General features: G+C 45.6%; 1 protein-coding gene across 1 annotated transcript in view; it reads left to right on the top strand.

Annotated features, from left to right (window-relative positions):
• The window catches only part of LOC122942264 (ovostatin-like), a 117297-nt gene that overhangs the window by 49425 nt on the left and 55061 nt on the right, over positions 1-12811 (top strand). The window contains exons 12-16 of the mRNA XM_044299768.1: positions 8824-9054; positions 9880-9937; positions 10893-11035; positions 11120-11269; positions 12549-12716. Coding sequence (XP_044155703.1) covers positions 8824-9054; positions 9880-9937; positions 10893-11035; positions 11120-11269; positions 12549-12716 — 750 coding nt within the window. The remainder of the gene's footprint in view (positions 1-8823; positions 9055-9879; positions 9938-10892; positions 11036-11119; positions 11270-12548; positions 12717-12811) is intronic.

Here is a 12811-nt window from a genome sequence, read left to right as displayed (position 1 = left end):
GGGTTTTTATTGGCTGTTAATTATTTTTACTTTGCTTGGTGAACGCTAACTATGAGGCAAACATCTAATAAGGGACGAGGTCATGGTCGTGGTGGTGGTGTTGGTGGAGCCTCTGGTGCAGGGAGACGACGTGGCCGTTCTGCCACAGCTACACGTCCTACTGAACCTACTACCTCAGGTCCCAGTAGCCGCCAGAATCTACAGCGATATTTGGTCGGGCCTAATGCCGTTCTAAGGATGGTAAGGCTTAAGCTAGTACAGGCGCTAGTCAATTGGGTGGCCGACAGTGGATCCAGCACGTTCACATTATCTCCCACCCAGTCTTCTGCAGAAAGCGCACAGATGGCGCCTGAAACCCATGCCCATCAGTCTGCCACATCACCCCGGTGCATATCGGGGAACCTGTCTCAGCCTCAAGTTATGCAGCAGTCTCTTATGCTGTTTGAAGACTCTGCTGGAAGGGTTTCCCAAGGGCATCCACCCAGCCCTTCCCCAGCGGTGGAAGACATAGAATGCACTGACGCACAACCACTTATGTTTCCTGATGATGAGGACATGGGAATACCACCTCAGCATGTCTCTGATGATGACGAAACACAGGTGCCAACTGCTGCGTCTTTCTGCAGTGTGCAGACTGAACAGGAGGTCAGGGAGGAAGACTGGGTGGCAGACGATGCAAGGGACGATGAGGTCCTAGACCCCACATGGAATGAAGGTCGTGCCACTGACTTTCAGAGTTCGCAGGAAGAGGCAGTGGTGAGACCGAGCCAACAGCGCAGCAAAAGAGGGAGCAGTGGGCAAAAGCAGAACACCCGCCGCCAAGAGACTCCGCCTGCTACTGACCGCCGCCATCTGGGACCGAGCACCCCAAAGGCAGCTTCAAGGAGTTCCCTGGCATGGCACTTCTTCACGCATGCTGTGCTGACGACAAGACCCGAGTGGTTTGCACGCTTTCCATCAGAGCCTGAAGCGAGGCATTAACGTTCTGAACCTTAGCACAACCTGCATGACCAGGCACCTGCATGCAAAGCATGAACTGCAGTGGAGTAAACACCTTAAAACCAAGAAAGGGCTCAGGCCTCTCCTGCTCCCTCTTCTGCTGCTGCCTCGGCCTCTTCCTCCGCTTCTGGAGGAACGTTGGCACCTGCCGCCCAGCAAGCAGAGGATGTGCCACCAACAACACCACCTCGGTCACCAAGCATCTCCACCATGTCACACGGAAGCGTTCAGCTCTCCATCTCACAAATCTTTGAGAGAAAGCATAAATTCCACCTAGCCACCCTCGATCCCTGGCCCTGAATGCCAGCATTTCTAAACTACTGGCCTTTGAAATGCTGTCATTTAGGCTGGTGGACACAGACAGCTTCAAACAGCTCATGTCGCTTGCTGTCCCAAAGTATGTTGTTCCCAGCCGCCACTACTTCTCCAGGAGAGCCGTGCCTTCCCTGCAAAACCAAGTATCGGATAAAATCAAGTGTGCACTGCACAACACCATCTGTGGCAAGGTCCACCTAACCACAGATACGTGGACCAGTAAGCACGGCCACGGACACTATATCTCCCTAACTGCACACTGGTTAAATGTAGTGGCGGCTGGGCCCCAGGCGGAGAGCTGTTTGGCGCACGTCCTTCCACCGCCAAGGATCGCAGGGCATCATTCTTTGCCTCCTGTTGCCTCCTCCTCCTACTCGGCTTCCTCCTCCTCTTCTACCACCTCCTCATCCGGTCAGCGACAGACCTTCACCACCAACTTCAGCACAGCCAGGGGTTAACGTCAGCAGGCCATTCTGAAACTCATATGTTTGGGGGACAGGCCCCACACCGCACAGGAGTTGTGGCGGGGTATAGAACAACAGACCGACGAGTGGTTGCTGCCAGTGAGCCTCAAGCCCGGCCTGGCGGTGTGCGATAATGGGCGAAATCTCGTTGGAGCTCTGGGACTAGCCTGTTTGACGCACATCCCTTGCTTGGCGCATGTACTGAATTTGGTGGTGCAGAAATTCATTCACAACTACCCCGACATGTCAGAGCTGCTGCATAAAGTGCGGGTCGTCTGTTCGCGCTTCCGGCGTTCACATCCTGCTGCTGCTCGCCTGTCTGCGCTACAGCGTAACTTCGGCCATCCCGCTCACCGCCTCATATGCGACGTGCCCACCAGGTAGAACTCTACCTTGCACATGGAGAGACTGTGCGAGCAGCAGCAGGCCATAGTGGAGTTTCAGCTGCAGCACGCACGGGTGAGTCGCACTGCGGAACAGCACCACTTCACCAGCAATGACTGGGCCTCAATGAGAGACCTGTGTGCCCTGTTGCGCTGTTTCGAGTACTCCACCAACATGGCCAGTGGCGATGACGCTGTTATCAGCGTTACAATACCACTTCTATGTCTCCTTGAGAAAACACTTAGGGTGATGATGGAAGAGGATGTGGCCCAGGACGAGGAGGAGGGGTCATCTCTAATACTTTCTGGCCAGTCTTTTAGAAGTGGCTCAGAGGGAGTTTTTTTGGAACAGCAGAGGCCAGGTACAAATTTGGCCAGCCAGGGCCCACTACTGGAGGATGAGGAGGAGGATGAGGAGGATAGGGATGAAGCATGTTCACAGTGGGGTGGCATCCAACACAGCTCGGGCCCATCACTGGTGCGTGGCTGGGGGGATACGGAGGACGCAGACGATACGCCTCCCACAGAGGACAGCTTGTCCTTACCTCTGGGCAGCCTGGCACACATGAGCGACTACATGCTGCAGTGCCTGCGTAACGACAGCAGAGTTGCCCATATTTTAACGTGTGCGGACTACTGGGTGGCCACCCTGCTGGATCCCCGTTACAAAGACAATGTGCCATCCTTAATTCCCTCACTGGAGCGTGATCGGAAGATGCGCGACTACAGGCGCACGCTGGTAGACGCGCTCCTGAGAGCATTCCTGACTGACACCGGGGGACAAGTGGAAGCACAAGGCGAAGGCAGGGGAGGAGGAAAAGGTCGCCAACGCAGCTGTGTCAGCGCCAGCACCTCAGAAGGCAGGGTTAGCATGGCCGACATGTGGAAAAGCTTTGTCACCTTGCATCAACAACCGGCCCCAACTGCTGATATGGAGCGTGTTAGCAGGAGGCAGCATTTGAACAACATGGTTGAACAGTACCTGTGCACATGCCTACACGTACTGATGGTTCTGCCCCATTCAACTTCTGGGTCTCCAAATTGTCCACATGGTCAGAGCTTGCCCTGTATGCCTTGGAGGTGCTGGCCTTCCCTGCAGCGGCGAAGGAGGAATAGGTAGCCAACACAGATGTGTGTTATTTAGCATTTTTACATAGGGGTATTCCCCAAAATATTGGGACAAAAAAAAATAAAGGAATAAGTGCACTTGAGTACAAGGATGGATGGTTGAGGCTGTTAGAACTGTCTATTCTGCACAAGGTACAGACAAGTCTTGTGGGATCCAGGCCTGGTTCATTTTAATGAACGTGAGCTTGTCCAGAGAACGTGTATTTAGCACGGCAGGAGGCGTTATTACAGACAGACGCAGCCGCCTGTCCACAGCCAACGTGGACAAGCTCACGTTCATTAAAATGAACCAGGCCTGGATCCCACAAGACTTGTCTGTACCTTGTGCAGAATAGACAGTTCTAACAGCCTCAACCATCCATTCTTGTACTCAAGTGCACTTATTCCATTATTTTTTTTTATATGTCCCAATATTTTGGGGGATACCCCTATGTAAAAATGCTAAATAACACACATCTTGGTTGGCTACCTATTCCTACACGGCCACATCCACCTATTCACCGTCTCCTCAACCTCTTGCTCCTACATCATTCCTAATTTTTTTTTTTATGTTTTTTTTTATTCATTTCCCTATCCACATTTGTTTGCAGAGCATTTGCTATGCTCTTAAGCACATTTTGCTGCCTTTTGCAGCCCTCTAACTCTTTCCAGGGCTATTTTAGAGCCATTTTAGTGGCCAAGGGTTCGGGTCCCAATTGACTTCAATGGGGTTCGAGGTCAAGTTCGAGTTAAAGTGTGTTTTTCAAACCACAGAAAATGATGGATGTATTTGTAGCTTAAATTGCACACTGACTAATACAGATGTTGTCGTTTGCCAAAAAAAATTTGATTTTCAATGTCCCAAAAGCTCAGATGCAGTGCTGGTGCAATGAGCTTGCATAAAATGGCCGCCGCTGCCGCCAAACTAACTGACAGAATTATAAAAGTTTTTTTTTTTTTTTGGTCAATGGCCTAAGGGCAGGGTAAAGCGATTGTGTCCTGCACCCACACAACTATTTGTCTGTAGATCGCTGAGTTAGATTCTCTCCTATTCTCTCCCTGAAATCACCAGTCCAGCAGCATCCTCTCCCTACACTTGTAACAGCAGAGTGACGGGCAGCGCTACGTGACTCAAGCTTATATAGAGGCTGGGTCACATGCTGCTCTGGCCAATCACAGCCATGCCATTAGTAGGTATGGCTGTGATGGCTTCTAAGGTCAGACAGTTAACCGCTTGTTGATTGGCTTCTGTGCAGCCTTTCAAAAGCGCCAAAAAAGCGCCGAACACCGAACCCAAACCCAAACTTTTACGAAAAGGTTCGGGTCCGGGGTCCAAAAATCCTAAAGTTCGGTACGAACCCGAACTTTACAGTTCGGGTTCGCTCAACCATAATTACAACTCAACTCACAGCTGTATCCCATGTAATGCAGATGCAAGGCTTCTGATTTGTCCCAGATGCAGTACATTGTGGCTATGTGGTAGTTGTGTGCAGCAGAGGGCCACTACTGTTTTATTTCCCACAAATCATAGCGTTAGGGCTCATATCTTACTCGTGCCATATTGGAAAAGGCATTAACAGTTTTAGAGTGCTTTACTGTAGACTTACAATGATAAAAAGAAATGAACCAACACAATTCACACAAAGCATTTTATGGGGTTAAATTATAACAGTCCCAACAATATTTAGGGGGTCTTGTCAACACTTTGCAAAGATTTAAAGTTAATCTGTCACTAGTCAATGCTGCCCCAAGTCAGCCATGTTGAAAGGTTACCTGATACTTAGGCCTCAGTTCAGTTAGCGGGATGAACCCAATATCCTGCCTAGAATGGCAGGATCCTGGACCATAAGGAGGGATTTACTTAGGACTATAGTCATCCTATGTGGATCCCTTGAGTTTTTTTCTCCACCATTTGTTTATTTTGGGGCAATCCCACCAGATGTGCAAAAAAGTACCTCTGTCACCCCGGCACCTCCAACAAACATCCGAGGAGCCCTCTGAGAAGAGGAAAGATTTGTCTGGGGTTATATACCACCTGGATAGGAGTTTATAACTATTTTCCTGGATCCTAACACATCTGGACGATTTAAAGGCAGAAAGGAAGAGTTTGTGGAGCATGGAGAGAGGGAGGTCTCTATCTAAGTCTTTTTCCCAATGTCGGATAAAGGCTGGTTTTATAGTTACAGGAGTTGATCTTAACTTATTGTATATTTGCGAGATAGGCTTTTTAGGTGGTTTTGGATCAGTGAACAGAGATTCAAGCCATACTATTGGGCGAAGAAGTTCACCTTTTCCTGTATTGCGGGTCATGAACATTCTAAGATAAGTGATTAGGGTTATACCACTAGGCTGGGGATTTAGGATCTCTTTCATGTCACTAACACTGGTAATGGCTCCAGAGCTTCTCAGGAAAAAAGATAATGGGGGTAGATGCGCTCCATAATTCTTTTGGGGTGGAAGACAACCTGTCAGGGGAGATCATACCCAACACATCCCTGACCTGGAGAAGTGGGGATGGAAATGGGATTGAGCAGTGTGTAGAAATTGACCATTTCCATGCATTCAGGGTAGCTCGCAAAATTGGGTATGAGGTGGGGGGTGGGGGGGGGGGGGGTGTAAAGGTCGGAAATTTGGCTTCCCAAAAGTAGAGACCGTAAGGGTCTACCCATTAATTGTTGTTCCAATGGGACCCAAGACTTTTCAGGACTATTTTGTAGCCACTTTATTGCTCTAGAAAGGAGTGTTGCATCACCATATAGTTCAGGATCTGGTAGACCAATCCCTCCCGCAGACACCGGGAATATGAGAGTCTTGGTTTCCTTCCATTCCATACACAGGAACTGAACTTTTTTCTAAGAGATTCGTAGTAAGACTTAGGTATAGGGATATGGAGAACTTGCTGGAGATAAGTGAGGCGAGGTATGATCAGTGACGAGAGAAGATTCTTACGTCCAAACCAGGATAAGAATGGAGCACGAAGATTAAGGTTGTCTATGGCTTTAATCATAGATTGGAGCAAAGGGGTATAATTTAGTGCAAAGAGATCATGGACAGATGGGCTTATCTTTACACCCAGGTAAGTCAAAAAGGGGGATGACCAGTCAAAGGGTGAATTACCTTTAAGGCCTGTTTGATGTGTGCTGGGGGACCAGTACTCATAATAAGATTTTTTTTACCCATTAACTTTGAAGTTAGAAACTATGCTATAGTTTTGTAGATTTTGTATAAGGGAGAGAGAGACTGTAGGGTTAATGGTCATTATTATGACATCATCAGCAAAGGCCGCCAATTTATGTTCATGCCCTCCCAGCTTAACGCCAGCATTAACTGATGTTAATGTCTTTTCTCAATGAGGCCAAAAGAGGTTCTAGAGCTAAAACAAATAGTAAGGGTGACAGGGGGCACCCCTGTCTAGTGCCGTTACAGATGCGGAAGGGGGAGGACATAACTCTATTGACCATAACCTTAGCCATAGCTAGTGAGTACATTGCAAAAATAGCTTGTATTTTGAGACCAGGGAGTCCAAAGCGCAGCAGAACTTCTCTCAAATACGTCCAATTAATCCTGTCAAACGCTTTTTCAGCATTCGTACTCAGTAAGAGTAGAGGTTTCGAGGATACAGAGGGCAGCGGTCAGTTCATCTAAGGTAAAGGGAGATACTAAAGCTCGCTTTTGTGAATTAATCAAGGATGGTAGGGACACTGAGTCGAGAACGAAGAAATGAGAGACTTATGGGCATCTGGAGCGTTGGTAGGAGGTAAATTGTAGAGGGCTTCACAGAAACTGAGTGGCAATTTGAGTAGAAGAGAACACTGGGACTCCTAAGGGGCAGGTTAGCTGATGGATAAAATTATTGGATCTCCTACTTTTTATTTTGTGCATCATGAATTTTGAAGCCTTGTCTCCATGGGCAAAGTATTTGTGTTGAGAGTTTAAATAATATTTGGCTACTTTGGTTTGTAAGAGGGCTTTCAATTCTGCTCTTAGCTTCGTCAATTCCTCAAGTTGTAGGTCGGAAAAGGAGAGTTTATGTAGCGTCTCGAGGGCCTGAATTTTTAGGTAAATAGTCTCAATTTATTCTCTTCTGATTTTCTTCAGGTAAGTACCTACACTAATAAAATCCTTGAGTTGATCCCTTGAGTTTTTTGACAGGAATGTTTTTCTTGCCAAAAGGTGAACTACCATCAATGGTCAGATTAACCCTATGTGGTAAAGTTTTGGGGATTGAATGAAGTTCTATTGCCATCACTTGGCAGAGTTGTCCAGGTTGGAAACAGGATATGCTTGGACTGGTTAGTTCAGCCAAACTGTCATTGTCACTAGAGGAAGATTTTTCCCCCAACCTCAGTGACAGGTTTAGTATTGGGGCAATAGCTTCACATGTGACCTGGAGTGGTTAATAATATTAGGGCTCTCCAGGAGCTCAGGGCTACCTATCTGATGACGATCTGAAGACTTAGGACTCATCGCCGTCTTTTTTATTGACTTTCTTATGCCTCTTTCTAGTATACATATAGTATTTGGGTATGACTTACATTCCCATATTGTTTACATGGTGTTTATATGACATTTTCATTCCTATGCCCATTACTTAAAGTTTATGTGTTTCCCATATGCAACATGCTGTCCCCCAGGACATGATCGGGACCCAGTGTGGGGAATGCCAAGTGGTATATAGTCTGAATAGTTTGTGTGTTCCGGTGCTCCTACCTGGATACCGTCACTCCCCAGAGTTAGGCTTCTTAGCAATAAAGGGGAGAGTCGTAGGTGGTAGAGAATAAGTCGAGTCCATACTTAGTAAACTTCAACAGTTTTACTTGAGTAAACTTGCATCCAGACAATACTTGATCTTTCTCTTGACTCAGCAGATTTTAGTGTAAACTGGCAGGCAAACTTGGAGACCTTGCTTTCTCCCTCTGCTACTGTACTAATCTCTGTCCTCAGTCTGGTTACTGGACTTTCTAGCAGTTCTTGTACCTTTGAGTGGAGTGCCTTTAGCCATTGACCCCCTCATAATACTCAGTCTGTGAACTGCCTGGAGCCATGGTGCTCTACAAGCTACTTCCCCTGGAAAACTCATGCTGCAAGAAGGGGGGGGGCACTCCCCTCACTGCTCCATGTTTTCTCTTCTCTTTTTAGCTTTCAACTTCACTCTCAACTCAACTCTCAACTCACTCTAGCTTCCTGCAACCCTTCCCTTGGTAGGAAGCATGTCAAGCCCACTTCTGCCCTAAAGATCTCCCTCTGCCAGATACACTGCCACCTGCTGGACAACCAGGCACAATACATTTGATAACAATACATGCGTTACATAGCAATATTATTAAGGCACAATATCAAAGGACCTGGAATTAAATACACAGATGACATTATTTGTTAACCATTAGAGACATTAGATAGGTGTAGGAATGATAGTGCCTGTACTGGGGTACTACACATGCCTCAAATACAGAGACGATATTGTAGACTTCCAATTATGCCTGTGAATACAATACAATAGAAATATAAATTTATGATACATTTTTCTTTCTTTACCTTTCCTTTGTTCTTAACAGGCCAGTTACCTGAATACAGAGCAGTGCTATTACAGTAGGTGGCAAGGTCCTGACTATCCAACCACTGAATACACTGTCTTTCGCTTCTATTCGGAGACCGGAAGCTTCCTGCAGATCATTCCTCTTCAGGGCACCCTACAATGTGGTCAGAAGCAGAAGATTGAGGTTCAGTTCCTTCTGAGCGCTGATGGGGTTGGTGTTGGGGCTACTAAAGCCACGTTCTATTATCTCGTGAGTATCTGAATGTGGTGACAGAAGATGTCGGGGTGGTAGAATCCAAAAATATATGCAAAAGATCAAAGGTCTAAGGTTGGAGGGAAAAAAGGTGGAATTTTATGTATTATTTACAGTATAGCCTATGAATGGCTGTCCGCATAATACATGAAGGTTTTAGGTCCATAGGAACTAGAGCCAGGAAGGGGTGAGGGGATTCACACATATGGTAAGACATGTAGATGCAGATTTAGATGTGGATTTGCCATGGACTTGTTGCAGATTTAACTTTGTGCTTCGAAACCCACAACCAAAACAGCAGATTTGGTTCTGGTTCAAAATTATCGTACACATGAATCCACCCTAAGTTTACACCAGGGACATGGCATGCAGATTTTGTCCCAATTTTGGGTGTGGATTTGCTCCAAAATTGCTGCAGATTTCACCCTTTGCATTGTAAAAGGTGTAATCCACTGTAAATCATCAGAGAATCCTTATCTTCTGCATTCAAACCCACATGCAAATCCACCCTTACAGAGGAGCTGTCTATTTAAACTCATCCAGTCTCATCCATATGCTCCCCGTCATAATGAGACAACCCCTGTAAGCTCCAACCTTAGGTGTCATGCACACAGCTGTATGGTGGCTCCATAAAAGTTCACAGATGTATTAAAATTATGCTATAAAACAGCACCCATTGAAGCCTATGGAGCCATCCTGTACCTCATGTCTCTGCAGTACATCCTCTGTGCACACATCTCTGCCTTCTGATAATAAGCATTATTTTCGGGCTTATGGGATTTGGGTATTAAGTTATAAAGACATGTTCCATGTACTTTCCAGACTATGTCAAGATCACGGATAGTTCAGTCTGGACAGCAAGATGTTGAGCTCAGTCCGGGTGAGTCGTGGGCTTTATTTGTGGGTATTCAAGGTGCATTCTGTGCCTATGCTTCAGATTTGCTTCAAGGTCTACGGATGAAGTCTATGAAGTAGTCCGGTATCTTCTTACGCCTTAAATTTTATCTTGCACATAAACTATTGTAGCATGCTTCATAAGCTCTTCCACTAGTACTCCAAGGAAACCCACGTAAACACGAGGAGAACATGCAAACTACTTGTAGATGTTATCTTCTTTGGCCATATTTTAGCAAAGGAACCCATTGCTAATCCCTTAGCCAACGTGCTGCCTCATATATTGTATTGTTACATGCCTGAAGCCAATAGCTAAAGGGGTTATCCCATGATTAATGTAAAAAAATAAATAAATTATCATATAGAACATGATAATTTAGAACCGGCCCTGTACCTCTCATGGATCCAGATATCTCCCCATGCATTGCTACAATTGCTCTGCTAGATTTATTTCAAGCTGGTTGCTCAGGAAAATGTCCTTTCTGAGAGGGCATGGCCATTCTGCTGCAACTCTCTGCCTGTAACTGTCTCGGCTTTTTAAAGAAGACCTGTCTGGTGGCAGTTTAAGGATAGAACTGAGCATGTGCGACCACCTCAACGATGTTACTAAGGGTGCAATAAGGAACAGCAAGTGGCACTATGCCAATACATTTTATTGAATAACTCAATGGCTATACTACATTTTTCATTACATGCAATTACAAAACTATTCAGGTTCAAGTGCTGGTTTAGAAAATGTAGAATATTCCCCCCCCCCCCCCATATTTTTGGAATAGGCTTTATATCTTCTGAAATGCCGTCCTCTAGGATTAAGATGCTGTCATTGGTGAAGTTCTCATTTCGTTTCATAGTGCATCCCTAATTGCCAATGTTAGTAACAGAGAAGGAGATGAGAGAACCATCATATGGATCATCTAAAATATCTCCCGCTTGTCTTACAGCTATGAATGGGACTCTCTCTTTTGACCTCCCAATAACTTCAGAAATCGCCTTCAGGACGGACCTCATTGTGTACAGCCTTCTACAAACAGAGCTCATTGCAGATACCAGGTCATTGAATATCGAAAGCTGCTTCAAAAATGAGGTATGGATAATACCAAGAACAGACGGGACAGTGCTGTGCGATGAAGACTTTACTGAAAATATTAATTAAAAATACATTTTTTAGGTATCGCTGAGTTTCTCTAAAGAAATTGGACCTCCAGCCTCCGATGTTGACCTACAGATATCGGCATCTCCAGGATCTCTGTGTGCAGTCAAAGTGATTGACTCCAGTATACTTCTTCTCCAACCAGACACAGGGATGACACCTGAAGCAGTACGTGTTTTTAAACATTACTTTATTCATGATTCCAACATCTCAAAAACATTGCAATTCAACGTCAACGTCATATAAATGCTGCTTATCCATGACCTGCCATCCTTTTGAACACCTCTTGTAGAGCCTTCAAGGTTAAGATCTCTCATCGGCGACCCAAAAATTAATGGGAGAGAGAGAGAGGGAGGGGAGAGGGAAAGTAGAGAAAGAGGGAGAGAAGGAGGATGAGAGGGAGAGAGAAAGCGGTTGAGAGGTGGGAGGGAAGGAGGAAAAAGAGAGTAAGAGGGAGGGGGAAAGAAAGAAAAAGGGAGAGAGGGCAGGGGAGGTGGGAGGGAGAGAGAGAGAGGGGTAGAGAGACAGTGAGGGATAGAAGAGGGGGGAGGGGAAGACTTTTCAAAGCAATTAGAGCACTTTCAATTTGGGTTAAATTTATTCGAACTCAAATCAGATGGCCAATTTAGACAAATTGGACACAAATCGAATTCTAAGAAATTCACCCATCTGGACTCTAATAATAAGCTGATCACAACATTAGAACCCCCAATGATCAGCTGTATTCTGCAGGAAAACCTATTAGTAAGCCTCCACTTTCTCTGGAGCACCCCCTCAGGAGAAATTAGACATTACAAATAGTTCATAGAAATCAATGGGCTGTCTGTTTAATGTGAGAACACGTCTAATCCTCCAGGTCCATAAACACTTTGTAGCCCTTGAGTGCTCCACTCTATTGACTCAGAATTCCAGACTTTTCAATTTGAAAATCTTTCACTACATGACTATGCTCCTATAAAATATGCAGGGAGGAGTAAGGTACTTAGAGCAGAAGGGACCGCAGAGTTAATATTAGCATGGGACTCCTTCAAGGTACAGATTTATTCCACCACTTTATCATCAGACGAAGCACTCGTCCCCTTTCACCCTAGTTACATTCTCTTTTTCCTAAGATTTTGCCACCTCTAAAGATGGGGAGCTTTTTCCTGGCTGGAGGTGGGGACCAGCTATTATTTTCTAGTATGACATAATTGGCCTTTTGGGCAGTGATATCAGTATATTCTATAGCATGTTGGGATGTAGTTGTTGGCTTTACCATCCAAACTATGTTATAGAAGGCTCCAAGGTACTCAAGTTCTGCACTAAAGGGATTCATGCCTTCATTCTCTACATTCCCATGTGGTCCAGGGTGTTCCCACTCTTGGTGTGGTCATAGAGTACTTTAAGCTTTTTCACCATCTTTATGGTCTTTATGTTGTCATCAAGTTGCTCAACATTTCTCCATCAGGTATATTCCTCCCTGCAGAACTGGTTCTCAGGATATTTTATTGGACAATTCAATGTTGAGGAGCCGGGACCCCCCTGTCAGGATCCCAACAAACAGATATTTTATAATGGAAATTATTATGTTCCTGTGAGTAGTGATTCTGATGGAGATACATATAATTACCTGAAGGTGAGTAGCGTTGTCCTGTTTGGAAGGTGTATTTGTGCTCTATATGTGCATAATGTGAGGTGCTTTTGTATGGCGGCATGAGTAGGTTCTGAAGC

This window comes from Bufo gargarizans, chromosome 6, assembly GCF_014858855.1.
Source record: "Bufo gargarizans isolate SCDJY-AF-19 chromosome 6, ASM1485885v1, whole genome shotgun sequence".
Classification (NCBI taxonomy): Eukaryota; Metazoa; Chordata; class Amphibia; order Anura; family Bufonidae; genus Bufo; species Bufo gargarizans.
Note: the sequence above shows the minus strand (reverse complement) of the source record. Positions and strands in the feature narration are given on the sequence as shown.